The sequence below is a fragment of the Xiphophorus maculatus genome, chromosome 23, assembly GCF_002775205.1.
Source record: "Xiphophorus maculatus strain JP 163 A chromosome 23, X_maculatus-5.0-male, whole genome shotgun sequence".
In the NCBI taxonomy this organism is placed as follows: Eukaryota; Metazoa; Chordata; class Actinopteri; order Cyprinodontiformes; family Poeciliidae; genus Xiphophorus; species Xiphophorus maculatus.
The window spans coordinates 17397693-17412309 of record NC_036465.1 but is presented as its reverse complement, the minus strand read 5'-3'; the positions used below and the strand labels follow the sequence as shown (position 1 = coordinate 17412309).

Below are 14617 nucleotides of genomic sequence, written 5' to 3'. Positions count from 1 at the left end.
ACCAGAATGCTATAATGCACATTTTTAGCAGTAAACATAACATTTACCAAATGTTAACTCCTCTGAAAGTCTTAAAACAACTAAGAAACCCTCATATCAATTTCAGCAAACACTATTTTAAGAACCTTTCAGCTTCCATTTTTGTATCGGGTGGTTACTCCAATCTCAAAGACATCATGGAAATGCTATTTTATGAATCTTTAAACTGTTGTCAGATGTATATTCAGCAGGTAATTACAAAGATACTGTTTATTAATAAACTAGGACGAGGTAGTGTGCCACAAATATTCCCAAATGCACACACGGAACATGTTCAGTGTTCCTTGTTAGAGACACAGTTGATGTGTAAATAAGGCAGAGTAAGAATAAAATAATGGTGTTGGTAAATGCTTTGTTAGCATGACTTTGTTATCTGTGTAAATAATCCTCAGCCTCTTTGTAAATTAACCCCCAAAAGAAACACGATGATGGTTAGAAGTTCGTTAAAATGTGTTCACATGATGTTTTTGAGGTAGGAGTTGTTCTAAGGTGGTAGAAGTTCACTCTGGTCTTGGACCTACACAGACGAGCTGTAAGCGACAACCTTACAAGCGCTAAGACTAAATAATCTGGATATATGCAAAGTAAATATAACATGAAATTGATCTACTACAGGAACATTACCGACAGCTCATTTTCAGAGACTCGCTTTCAAAAATGCAGAAGCTTTCCTTTAAATAAAAAATGCGTTGAAGATTCCCTGTTCAACACCACAGCAACACCATGCATGCAGGAAAATGCACACTTTCACACAAATTTTATACATCCTCACTGAAACTCTATCAGGCTGCAAAATGAAATGCAAATGCCAAAAATAGTAGCACTCCCCAGCACACTAAAAAATAAGCCACGTCTAATATCAAACAGCTCCAAAAAGCCATGACAAACACTTTGAAAAGCCCCCGCAGCAAATCCAGCCTATTTAATCTTGTCTTTTCCAATCCTGCCTCTGCTTTCTTGGTCTCTCTCCCATATTTCTGACTCCCTGGGTATCTTGGTCTTGCCTCAGCGGCTGCAAACCTGCAGCTGAGAGCCAGAAATCACTGTACCTGATGGCTGAATGAACTAAGAGAATGAGTGGGATAGGAAAACACAGCAGGAGCATCTAAAGAGCAAATGAGTAAAAAACATGTCAAGCACTTCTGAATACCATGACATCCGTGAGAAAGAGTGGTTGGAATCATCAGAGAGGAGAGAAGGAGTGATGGAGAAGGAGAATTGAAGGATGACTGAACTACATGGAGTACTCACACTGGCGGACATCCTCGCCCAGATAGCGACAACTACTTTCCTGTCCTCATTAGCTCCACCAGCGCTGTGACACTGCTTCAGCCCCTTTGTCGTATCTCCCCCAGGGTAAATCTCTTCCTTATGCTTCTTCTCTTTTTCTTTCCTCCTTTTTTTTTGGTCCTTTGGGGTTCCTTTCCTTCGTTCTCCTCCCCTCCCCCTGTTACTTCTCCTCCCCTTCCCTCAGATACACCTTTCCTCCCCCTTTTCCTGCTCCTTGATCCACGACTCTTGCGGTCCGAAGAGTCTCCTGCGAAGTCCTGGTGTGTCCAGGTCAGTGCAAGCAGGGAATAATCCCTCTGTCTCTCTTCTTCTTCTTCTCCCTCTCTCTCTCTGCAATGCACACTTTCTGTTCTGTTTTCCTTGAGTATCTATTCTTCTATCCTCCTGTTTCTCCCTCTCTAGCTTCACTGAAACTAGGAGGAAAGAAGAGAGAATGCGTCTCCCTTACTAAAGTGCAACAGCGGGAGAAACAAAGAGAGGCAGATGGGAGAAGAGGCAACGCTTCACAGCCAATGGCAAAAGAGGGGACGCTGACAAGAGCGCTGGAAACAAAGAATGGAAATAGCACAAGAGCATTACAGACAGAATGATGGGATTGTGAAGTGGGGTAAAACACACAGACATACCACACAAACACACACACTGAGTGCTCCAAATATAGACCTATGACTTCATCAATTCAAACTCCCTTGCAGCAACACACACATGTATGCATATGCAAACACGTGCAAGTGCAACCAGGCGTGCACCAGTGAGACTTGCTGAGTGCTACAAATATGGCTTCATGACTTCATCGAGGTGCAAACCCCTCCTCCTCATCCCCCTGGCATTGCCCCGCCCTGGTCTAGAGGCGGTGGGACTCATTCATATTGAATCGAGATGCAGGAGAAACAGAGGGAACGCACTCAGGACCACACTGGGGATATTCTTCAGATGGATGGATACCGGAGAAGACAAGATGACAAGATAGATGAAGGATAGAGCAAAAAGGGAAGATTGTGCTTTGTCCTTGATTTAAAGCGCATTTTGGTTTCTACAATATCTGTTGATTACATTAACATATTTTTCAACCTAAATTTCTTTGTAATTTTTCTATGAAAATCCAAAAAAGGATTTATTTTAAATCTTAAAATCAGACTTGTTCTGTCCAAACATGTACAAGAAATATCAGCACACAACATAAAATGTTAAATTCAGTTTTAAGTGTTGGGGCCCAAAATTAGCAGCTAGATAAAATCCTAAATTAAATTTTTATTAAAGTGTCTATTCTTACAAAATGTTATTTGCTTTGTTTTCCGACTAAGCTTAATAAATTTTTCCTGGTAGTTTTTTTGTTTGTCTGTTTTTATCTAAATGAACAGACAAAGCAATCAGCATTCCTTAATATATCTCCTTGTAGTCAGAGATATGAATCATTTACTTCCGCCTGTGGCTACACAACTTAGCTAAACCTATGTTCCAACCACATTATTGTATGTGACATTTTTAGGCTTTATGCCAATCTGTGTGTGGCTGAAAAATAACAAAGCAACATACCATTCCTACACTGATCCATGGTGGAGGCAGAATCATGCTGTGGGAATGCGTTTCATAGTGGGGTCAGAAAATGAGGTCAGATTAATGGGAAGATGAATGGTGTAAAATACCGAGTAATCCTAAAAGTGCTTTTCTAGTCATGCCTACCATTAAAAGAGCTTTTGCTTGAGTCTCATACATCCAGCTGCATTCACACATTCATGTAATAACATGCAGACCAGGATGCAACTTGCAGTTCTGTGCCTGACCTAAGAGTTTTTAATACAATTCAGGAGAACAACCTGGAATGAAACCCACAACTTTCAGATTCCAAGACAAATGTTCTTCCAACTGATCCACTGCCTCTCCTATTTCTGTCTCTAGAAGGACAAAGCTAGCAGAGACACGTCTTGCAGGTGGTCTACAAAGTATTGACACAAGGGTCAGAAAAAAAATAGACTTTTCAAAAAAAAAGTGTGAAAAACATGTATCATTTCTCCTCCGGGTCACACAGTTTTTTCTCTATTTTATACAATCCTGGTGAATCCAGAAAGGTTTTGGGGTTATGAGGTGAAGAAATGTGAAAAAAGCTTTTTGGAGCATAAATACTTTTGTCAGGTACTGTCAGCTTCTCAGGAAGAACAAAACTTGATGGCAATGCCCTCTAGTGGCAGGTCTAAGCAAGTGAAACCTTTACTCAGGCTCTGGACACAAAACATTCCATCATCTTTCTAACATGCCACACTGCAACACAAGCACACAAATACATTTCCAAAGCATTTCACAAAAACAAGTATATTACATTTATCAACTATTACAGTCTCCATTTTGTGTGTGATTGGAGAACAAGACCTTAAAGGACAACTTTCTTCCTTTAACTCTGCTCTAAGAGAGAGATGTTTCTTTCCATGAGAATAGCATAACACTGGAACATTCATCCAAGTACATTAACTCAGTGGGGAAATATGTTAAGGAAAAATAGGTTTTCATAAAATCACCAGTGGCACAATTGTTATCATCCACAAAAATCCATTTAAAAATAAATACAACTGTAGCATTTTAGCAATTTCAGATTTTTAATATGTATATGATCATTTAGAAGCACTCTGTCTAAAATAACATCACAGATGGACAATGACTCCCACTCCATCCATGAAGCTATTGGTCAACTGGAGAGCTCCCTCAGTGTCAGCCTGCTACATCCTAATTGCAAAAGGGAGCGTTACAGGAGATCCTTCCTCCCAGCAGCTATTAAAACTATAAAACAGTCACTGCTCCCAACAAACACAAACTCAAAACTGTTGCCTTTATGTAGGGAATTTCCCTTTATAGTATACCATAGTATAGTATGTATATCATTCTCAGTTCTGTTTTAATATTTGTATTTTTGTATACATCTACATGCTTCGATTCCTTGTGACTTTGCTGCTGGTACATCTGAACCTCTGTGGGTTACTTTTATTTTATTCTATTCTATTCTATTCTATTCTATTCTATTCTAAAACCCATCGTGTATTTTAAGTCTCGAGCAAAGCAGAGGGACTGCGGGTTTTAAATTCCTGGTGGGAAGGGGAGGATAAAAAGCGCATTATTGTAATATTATTAGAGTTGACAGAGATCGCAGTGAGGAAACATGTCAAAGGAGGGAGCTGTCTTGGATTGACCCTCTCCTCCTCCTCCGGCTGCTGCATGCTTTATCCATTACCACTGAGAGAGAGAGTTTCTAAAAGTTTCTAAGTCCTCTGAGATGTTAGATGTTGGAGGGACTTTTCTGTCTTTCTTCTTTCCTCTTTATCTCCCTCACACATGAGCAGCTGAGGCTGCAACAGTGTTCAAAAAGCAGAATTAGAAGATGAAGAGGAGAGGGAGAAGGATAAATGAAAGATGAGGAGCACACCAGTGCTTTAAAGATGAAGAGAAAATGAACAAAACAGATTGAAATGAGAGTACGGGTTTCACACAGATGATGTTTTAACTCAATCTTCACCTGATTTCTTTAAGACCAGACACTGCAACATCTACAGATTCTCTCTTCTCTAAGACCATTGAGTGGGCGATCTTTAAAGTGGCTTTACTTTCAGCTAAAAGATTTTCATTGGAGTTCTATACGAGGACAAGGGTGGTTTACATCTGCACTGATGAGAACAACATGCAGTGCTGGGAAAACCTATTGTTCCTTTACAAATTGCCTCTGTTTTGCTGTTCCATCACATTTACATCTTTCAAATCAATAAGTAGATTTTAACATCAGACAGCTATGGCCTGAGTAACTTCACGGTATTTTCAAATATTAATTTAATGTATTAAACAGAAAGAAAAGTCATCAAAGCCTCCTCCTTGATTGCATAAACAGTCATTGGACTGTTTAAGGTTACAAAACATAATCTCAATAAGATTTAAGACCAGACTTTGCCCATGTCACCCAGAACCTTCTTTTTTTTTTAGCCAGTTGGGAAGGTGAGCTACTGCTCCATGTAGACAATGGCTCTCACTGTGGTGCGTTGAATTCTCAAATCTTTAGAAATTAGATGAGTCACCTCAATAAGAGGTGAGTCATCTATCATTGAATTTTGTTTGATCAAACATCCCTGTTGCTTTTTCCAATTTTTTAGCCTAATACATGTTGTCAGATTTTGTGTAAGTACTTGATTCTGCAGGTCTGGTGGTAATTAGGTCTAAGTGTGTCTGTTGATATTAAAAAAGAATGTGATCATTTTCAGTTCATTTATGATTTAACAAGGGAAGCAGTTGGGTTTTCACATTGACCTGGTTGATTTGGACATATGTCTTCCATGAATAAAATTCTCATTCTGTGTTAATTTAGCAAACATTTGTCAGATACAAAAACAGTGAAAACATGAAAGATTTGAAAGATCTATTTGTTTATTTGTTAAATGTTTTTAAATAAGTTAAATATGTTAAATAAGTACTACATGCAGAAATATCCTGTGCTGAGACATTTGACTTAGAAACGAGACCCTCCATCTCCCATTTGCAGCAATGCTAGCCTCAGCACATTGTCAACTCAATACTAAAAAGTTAAAACCATGGGACATTTGTAAATGACTGAGAGTCCCACGGGGTTCTTGCAGGGGAGCCAAAGGCTTGAAGAATAAGAATAATTATGGAGTTTTAAATGCAGTTTGTGCAAATAAGGGTTGAATAATAATGAGGTGAATTCTGTTCTCCTGTGATCTTTCAAAACTCCTGATTCAGTTTCTGTCAGCAGAAATATTACACACACCAGTGACGTGCGGTCAGGGGAGGCAGGTGAGGCAGTGCCTCACCAGCCATCATGGAAAGAAAGAAAATATATAATCATAAAGTAATTTAAATTGTTATATTCATCCGGTGGTTTGTACTAAAAAATATTTATTTTTCATGTAGCTTCACCAATTTCGATTTTTATTTGTTCAAAATCGCTGAATTTTCTTATTTTCCCATTCAAATGCTTGGAAGCGATGCCGGTGAGGCAGCAGCGAGCTCTGCCTCACCTTGGATTGCGCAACCCCTGGCTCTGCGCTGGCTGCTAAGCGGAGAGAGCATGTTGCTGTACGGCGTCAATAAAATGGTTTAAACAAATTTAATATGTGAACTTATTTCCAATAATTTAGCTTATGTATATAATGTACAGTGCTTTTTGTCACCAACTGTGTTTGTGTAACGTGTTTCGTGTAATGAGCGATTATAAACGGCAGAGAACAGGTTCGAGGTGAGGCAGGCAGTTCTCTTGCCTCATGGCAGGGGGCGCTCAAGATCCCAGACGTTCGTCTTGTTCACTCCTCAACTGCCGAGTAAGTGACAGCGAGCTAGGCTAAACGATTGGGGAAGCAAGTCAAGTGCAGCGATAGATTTTGTGAGCTACAGTTTGCATGTGTAAGGATGCAGAAGTGAAACATAACCTGTAAACTGCTGTCAATCTATGCATCTATTTGCAAATCTGATTCTGATGACGTCAGTGCCTCACCAGCTATGAACCTCACCGCACGTCACTGACACACACATATATTAAATTTTAAGAATGCACTTTCAGCTTTGTTTGTTTGGAGATCCTCATGTGTTTGTATCTGTTCCTATTCACACCTCCTTGATATTCAAAGCATAGCAGGTATATTGGAATTTATTAAATGCTGGAGAATTAATGGACCAACATAATCACAAAGCTATCTGGGTTACCAGCAATAGCTAAACTGTAGAGTTTAACTTTTTATGGATTTTGTTCCAACATCCACAATTCTGTGGAGATGATTTTTTTTGTTGCTGTTCATAAATAACCTTGTCTGAATCAGGACATGAAAGCAAAAACATTATTTAAGCTTGCAAATGGGAATATGTTCCACAGAGCTAGCACACTATATGCAAAAAAGTATTTTTGATCATATATGCACTAATTTATTTATTTGCAACATATAGACTTTGTTATTAAAGTGCAAAGCAACTGCTTGTCGATCCAGCTGCAGTCTGACAAATCCCACTGAAGATTAGCCATTTTACCAACCGACTGTGGCACAGTATCTTTTCTAAGGGAGCAAAGCTGCTGAATCCAATGTCTAGGGATGGTAATCATGGTTAAATTGTTTATTCATTTCTTTTTTCCAGAAAAATCATGGTACTACACCATACTGTGCACAAATAGGCAAACAGAATCCTGAAAACGATTCCAATTAAATAAAAATCTGTGTTGTGTCTTCCTACCTGTCGTGATCTCGCCCGACGCCCCAGACACGGATGCTGCTGATCGGTTGAGAGTGGAGCAAACTGCGATCATCTGGGTCAACCAGAGTTAACATTCGATCTTGAAGCACCAACAGCATGCCTTTACCCTGGAATAATGCACACAGGGACACTTTCAACCTGCAGCCCAAAGCTGATTACAGTTTCTCATTGATTGAAAAGTCTGCAGCAGTATTTACTCTCTCCATGTTTTCTGGCTTCACATCAGAATAGTACCAAGGCAAGCTGTTGCGGTGGGTCACTCCATTAGCTTGCAGCAAGAAGGTTCTAGTTTTAAACCTTCAACTTGTAGAGGTTTCTGTGTGGAGTTGTCCACAGCAGTGTTAGCCCTTTGATTGCAGCTACTTTATGCGTAGCTTTACTACATGATATGAATGTTTTCATCGACAATCAGGATTGAGAAAATAATGCAACTTTCTGTCATTTAACATGATAAGCTCAATACCACGCACATTTCTGGGAGTAATAACGATGTTCATTGAACGTCCATGGGACAGTGACGTTGAACATGTTAAATTACTACTATTATCATTTTGTTAAGTGATGTGTTTTATTTTATTTATTCATGCTCAAAATAAGCCATTGCCTTTCTATTCATTGCCATCATCATCTGTAACTCTCCACTTTAAACGTTCAGCTCCACTGCATGCATACATTATCAAAAACGCTTGTTTAGCACAGATATTGGCTGACACACTGACCTCTCCCCAGACTCCAGCTGAGTCTCTTATATCCCTCCTGCAGTAGGACAGTTGTCTGATGCAGTGGTGGACAGCCACACTGCTCCTCCCCTCACAGAGGTCCTGCTCTGCCATCTCCACCCAGCCCAGAGAACGCACTGGAAATGACTGAGAGAAACACAACACTGATCTGTGCTCTTCAAGTGTGATGGTTTTATTAATCTCTGGATGTGCAACATACAGATGTACCTAGAGAAGGATATTCACATTTGAATAGGAGACAGTAATGTTATTAAACAAACAACAACAACAAACAAAAAATAAATAAAGATACCCAATTCACATAAACTCAGATCTGATCCAAGCTGGGATATATTCAGTACATGCACACAATCTGATGCGGACAAATCATCTTAACTAGAAGTAATTGGGTGAAGAATAAAATATGAAATATAAAAAACACTGTGTTTGGCAGAATAACTGCCTGTCCAGAATCTATTTCCACCCTCTCTCATTTTAAACTTTCTCTTCATCTATCTCATCAAAAAGATGAGAATTAAGTAATAAAATTAAGGTTAGTAAAAATAATAAGATAAATATAAAATTGGTAAAGATACAAAAAACTAATAGTATGAATAAGTCTTAATAGTCTTATCCGTTTACATATGCCTTTTGCTGGTTTAGTTAAAGTTCTTCCACAAGCGGGCGGCTAAAACAGTCAGGAACATAAAAATCTTAACATAACTGTTTTCTCAAAACTGACCACTAAGTGGCGCTGCAACAAAAATAGAGAGAAAGAAAGGAAGCAACACTGATCTGGGTTACGTAATTTCAAACACACCCTGGTGAGTTTCTCTCATTAAACAATAAGAAATATATATTTTATCAAAATAAAACATTTAAAACTCTATTATAGTTATTTGAATTTGAAATCTTGTGTTGTAATAATAGTGTCTTTATAGTTTCACATAATTCACTGTTTTTCAGGCATTGCACTGCTGCAAATTACAGTGAAAACCCAATGCTTTACAGTTTCAAACCAAACACTTTGGAACCTTTAATCTTCACGCTGGTAATTCATATTGATTTATTAACAGCTGATATCCACAAGAAAGCAACTAGAAAGGGTAATGTTAATGTCAACTGCTTGTGTTGTTACTTGTGTTGTGTTCAAGACCTTTTTTTGAAAGATTTTAATCTGATGTCAGTGACATTTTTAGGACAAACCTGGTATTTTTGAAGCACCATCAAACGTGCTTTAGGATATATAGAAGTTATTCAGGTCAAGTGCAGTAACAAATGGCCATACGCTGTATAACAAGAATATAATCCGCATTCATTTCTTAAATAAAAACACACACTGTTTTTCATCATGTCAGACTTCAGAATGGTTTTTAAGGTCACATCATTTCTTATTCAAATAAGCCACATCCCAGAGACAGTGCCAAACTACTAGGTTTTGCACATTAGCATTTTTCTGTTCACATTATGCTCATCTTTGTGCCTGGTTACCAGCTTTCTCTGTTATCTTTTTTTCAGTTATATTGACTCAGATTCTAAGCAATTTATCCTACAGTTTATATCAAAGTGCTGATCCACCCCAGATGTTTGCTTTCAAAATATTTTTGGGTTGCTTCTTCAATACAAAACTTGCAAATGACCAAATTCTTAAATTGGGCGACAAACCTTCCAGCTGGAATGTTTATGTTAACAATAAGCAATTATCCCACCAGGTTTGATGCCTTTTTGAAACATATTCCAGGTATAATGCATCACAATAAGCCTATACATTTCAGAAGATTTCTGGTTGGTATGATGCAAGCTTACCATTGCCTCTGGATCAGAGAATGTGCTGTTAAGGTCCACTGTCTCAAGCTGAGCTGGAGGGCTGCAGAAAATTATGAGACATAAGTGAGGTTCATGAGAAGATCAAACTTCTCCAAAGAAAACTGGGAAAATGTACAGCTTTGGCTGTGATACACACACACAGAGATAAATAAATAATAAAAAATGTTCTACATGTTGGTTGTGTGCATATAATGCCTTCAGATGTATTAAAACTAAAAGATAAATCATTTTATGTCTTAACTTTAGCTTCAGAGATTTCCTACCATCCAGTCACTGTGCTCACTGAAAACTTCCGCATAGTTTAATGTGGGTTTTTGTGCAGCTTTATTTGCGACAGGTCAAGAGGTTTTTTTTAATTACTGGTGTGATTTGGATATGAGCAAATTTCTTTAAGCGAAGAATCTTTAGAAACTTTTCTTATCCCTTAGTCACAGGCTTAAGTTATGCGTTTCCTTTTCTTTCCCATTCAGTAGTTTTTGTTTTGCACTTCTTTAAAGTTGTAGTACGCATCTTGTGAGATTGCAAAAAGATACATTTTATTTTAACACAAAATTACCGCTGAATAAATGTGCTCAATTAAGGGTTGCACTTTTTTCAGTGTAAGATTATGCTATTACAAGAAAAGATTAATTTAGCTCACGGCATATACATGTCCTTACCAGGCGTGCCAAAATGTTTGGAGGGTGCCGGTTATCTGTCCATGACTTACTTGAGTCTAAGAGAGGCATAGCGGAGTGTAGCTCCTTCAAATGCTTTCAGACTGGGATCTGGATATACTGGATAGTCCTTCAGGTCCTGAAGAAGAAGGAGAAAAAACAGGAATTGTTGGGGGAAAAGATTGAGTTCTGACAGGTTTTTTAAAAAATGGTTTTGTTTTTTTTTACTTTGTGACATTTATTTTATGTTATTTTAATTCAGCTTGAGACATATTTTCTCTGTTAGTTGAATATGTTAAAATCCAGCAAAAAACTAAGTTGAAATTGAAGGTTTGGCATACTTTTGATGTGGGAGTGGTAGTGCTGAATACTGGATTGGGAGAGAAGAGGCCTTTGGAGGGCGAGGAGCAGGAAGAGGATGGGGAGGAACCAGACGGAGAAGGGACCGGCTCCACTGAGCTGTCAGATATCAAACTGCTCGGGCGCTGTAAATAAGAAAGAAAAGAAAAGATACAACAAAACACATAGAAGTAACGTATCAAAATAAACTGACATTTATCAAACAGCACCACCATCTTGTAGCTTCAACCAAAAGCACCTTGTATGTTACATAAATCTTGAAATATGTTTGAGTCCTTTTCTCTATAAGTATAAGTTTGGGTTTCATTAACATTTCAGAAAAAACAATTCAAAAAGTAAAAAATTAGATCAAACTCAAGTTATATAACTTTATATTTTAGATATGGCTGAATATTCTCCTTCAGAATTTCCTACTAGGAAGCAGGATTCATATACAGCAAGTCATTAAGTACCCATCAAACCGCCACCAAATCCGTCTGTTTAATACTGTCTTTCGCCCATTAATATATTTGTTTTGATTCAGATGCTACAGAATGAGCACCTCCCAAAAAGTTAGTTGAGTTTTGGTGAGCTGTGGATTTTTCTTAACTCGTGATTTTCAAATGTCTTTAGGTCAGGTCATGATGTTTTTCTATTTCAGATATTTGATCCTACTTCACACTGTCAGGCAGGTTCTGTTTGAGTGTTTATTTGATTCTGCAGATATTGTGAAATTAAATTGATCTTTCCAAAAAACTGTGTGTAAGCAAAGAATTACTTTTTCACAAAACGTTCTCCCTTTAACTATTGAAATCATCATTTAAACATTTCAATTTGTAATTCCTACGGTTATAGTTGCCTAAAATTAACATTTGTTAATGCTTAAGAGTTTGATGCTTAAGAGTTCAGGTGTCTCAACAAAAACTGAAGAAATGCATAGGGAAGCAAATACCTATTTATAGCACTGTGAATACACAAACACCATAAAATTCGCCTTATGATGTCTTGCATCTAGTAGTCCTCTTACCTCATTTGGTAGGATAGGAGAGTCTTGTGTTTCTTTTTGTGGGTCATGCTCAGAGTCTGGCACATTGCTAGAAGTAGTATCTTGGTTTTCAGAGGCAACGGGTCGGTCATACTGTGTAGTGCCAGTGGGAACATGCCAGAAATAGACTTCAGATGAGTCTGAGATCTCCCGCCAGCCTGGGGGCAGATCCCCTTCAGCCCATACATCTGCTGATGGATGACAGGAATATGCAGTTACATATATTACACATGAGGATATCATCGAAACACACACAAAAGAACTACGCTCATAGATAAGCTCTATAAGGCCTTGTAATGCAAGTATTCAGTCAATACAAACATCACAGATAGAAATAAGAATGCAGAGGATGAATGTCAGTATGTCTGTGTTCAGTTTCTGTTGTCATGGCAAAGCCTGGGCTCATACCCTGTGGCAAGGCCCAATAGTCAACAATCTGTCTTGCTTTCTCTCTGTTGGCTTTATGTTACTCTGTATACCCTAATATTAGTTAGCTAATGCTTTGACATACATGCCGGAAAATCCCCTCCCCTCCAATTCCTCTCTGCTTTTTCACGCCCTTCTCTCTGCAGCATCCTGTTCTCTACATCGTATTTCCTCTCTACACCATAATGTTGCTCAAGGGGGCCTTTAAGCCTCCAACATTATTGCTGTGGTACCTTGCTTGGTCTTTGTAAACTTACAGATCTGTCAAATGGAGGTAGAATTATTCAGAGCAAGTTGCACCTGGGTCCAGATGCAATTGGGGTATGATTAAAGGAAGACAAAGAAATTAAAATTCTTTAAATAAAAAAATCAAATGAAAGGACAAACATATCAAACCTGTCTCTTTTGGACTCTGTGGAGAGGGTGACTCTTGAGACAGAGTGGTCCAGCTGGAATCTTCATCCTCTGATGATGTGTCAGGAGTCAAATCCATTTTCAGGCCTACTTTAGGAAGGCCCGTCTCTGGTGTCGGTTCCTGTAGGAGCGGAGATACCCAATTCTTGGTAGGGGTGTTTTTTTCAGCAGCTCTGGCTTGCTTAGGGGAAAATGGAGGGTACTGTTGCAAAAACTGGTTCTCGTTGTTGGGGTGCAATTCCACTTTGATCACCCGGGGCTGGGAGGTTCGAGGTGGCTTTGCAAGACTACGTGGACTAGCTTGAACTTGGGGACACAGCTCTTCTCGAATTGGTGCTGGGGCTTGATTCTGGAGGTGGTTGAGGTTGTCTGACACCCATTCTGGGCTGTTTGCAGAAGAGGAGGAGGTGGAGGAAAGAGGTGCTTCAACCACTACCGGCAGTAGGGGCTGTCTTGGTGTTGGGGTGGGCTCGTCTTCCTCCTCATCTTCCTCCACGACAGACTCCACGTTATCCTTTTCCTCGTGACTGTTTTGCTTGCCATTGGTCTTCTCTTCCTTCTGACTGTCTCTTTCTTTAGCAGGGCTGTCCTGTTCTTTTTCTGATGCAGGCAGCTGCTTCTCCTCCTCCTCCTCCTCGTCCTCCTTCCCCTCTTTGTTTTCCCAACTGGGGTCCAGATCCCAGCATTTGCCATGGTACTCCAAAAAGCTTTTGGTTCTTCTACGAAACGGAGGAAGCTGAGAGTTGTCTTTCCCAAACTCTAGCCAATCTGAAGAAGGATTATTGAAGAGATCATTGTGAATTTTCTCCACAGTATTTGCCCTGCTCAGCTGTAGCTGCTGGCTCTCAGCTCGCCTCTGCATGTTAGCTCCATTCTTGGCTAGTTTGGGGTTAGTTGTGTTAAAGAAGGAGGAGGACGATGAAGAAGAGGAAGAGTACAGGGCAGAACTAGATGAGGACTTGGTTGGGAGTCCTCTTCCTCTGGTTACTGGTTGGTACTTGGAGGACAGAGCAAAGTTGTCACTTATCCCCATGGCACTCCGCACAGTGGTCATTGCATACCTCTGACGGCTCTTGGGCAAAGTGGCTGAGCTCCCGGTTTCCATCGACTCCTTGATCACGTCGCGACCAAGCAGCTGGCTGTAGGATGAGCGAAGACTCAGAGAGGTGGGAGGGGTGGCTGAGGGTGTACTGCGATTTGCCAGACCCCCAGTGGAGGGGGTGGAGCCAGAACGGGAGAGGGGTGGAGTTTGTACTGACATCATGTCTGACTAGAAGTATACAGCAAGGATGGAACTGTTGGGAGATGGAGAGCAACAAAAAACTGTCAACTAAATTGAAGCATAAACCTTTATACTAGATTAAGATTGCTTTAATAAAAATAGATAAATAAATCAAAATTTCATAACAGCAGGTCACAGCTGTCCCAAATTGTGATTTAAAATCGTCCACAACACCTCTTATTGGAGCATCTCTGATTATTAATTCAGTGTCTGATATCACATCTCATTGGATGCAGCTTAAACAGGCTTCAAAAAGACACATCAAGACACTGCTAAGATTCTGTAGAGAAAGACGAAGAGCTCAGAAATACAACATCAAAGTCACAACACTGAAATAGACTTGCATGAT

At 39.4% G+C, this 14617-nt stretch overlaps 1 protein-coding gene across 6 annotated transcripts in view; it reads right to left on the bottom strand.

Annotated features, from left to right (window-relative positions):
- LOC102228869 (amyloid-beta A4 precursor protein-binding family B member 2-like) overlaps positions 1-14617 on the bottom strand; it is a 58449-nt gene that overhangs the window by 26659 nt on the left and 17173 nt on the right. For 3 of the 6 annotated variants that reach the window (XM_023328279.1, XM_023328276.1, XM_023328277.1), the window contains 7 exons: positions 12969-14281; positions 12129-12337; positions 11104-11247; positions 10816-10901; positions 10086-10146; positions 8280-8426; positions 7540-7667 (listed from right to left, as the gene is read on the bottom strand). In XM_023328279.1, coding sequence (XP_023184047.1) covers positions 7540-7667; positions 8280-8426; positions 10086-10146; positions 10816-10901; positions 11104-11247; positions 12129-12337; positions 12969-14250 — 2057 coding nt within the window. In that variant the 5' untranslated portion in view covers positions 14251-14281. Of the gene's footprint in view, positions 1-1290; positions 1808-7539; positions 7668-8279; positions 8427-10085; positions 10147-10815; positions 10902-11103; positions 11248-12128; positions 12338-12968; positions 14282-14617 lie in introns of those variants that run through there. The other 3 variants (XM_023328280.1, XM_023328281.1, XM_023328278.1) reach the window with 2 other exon arrangements.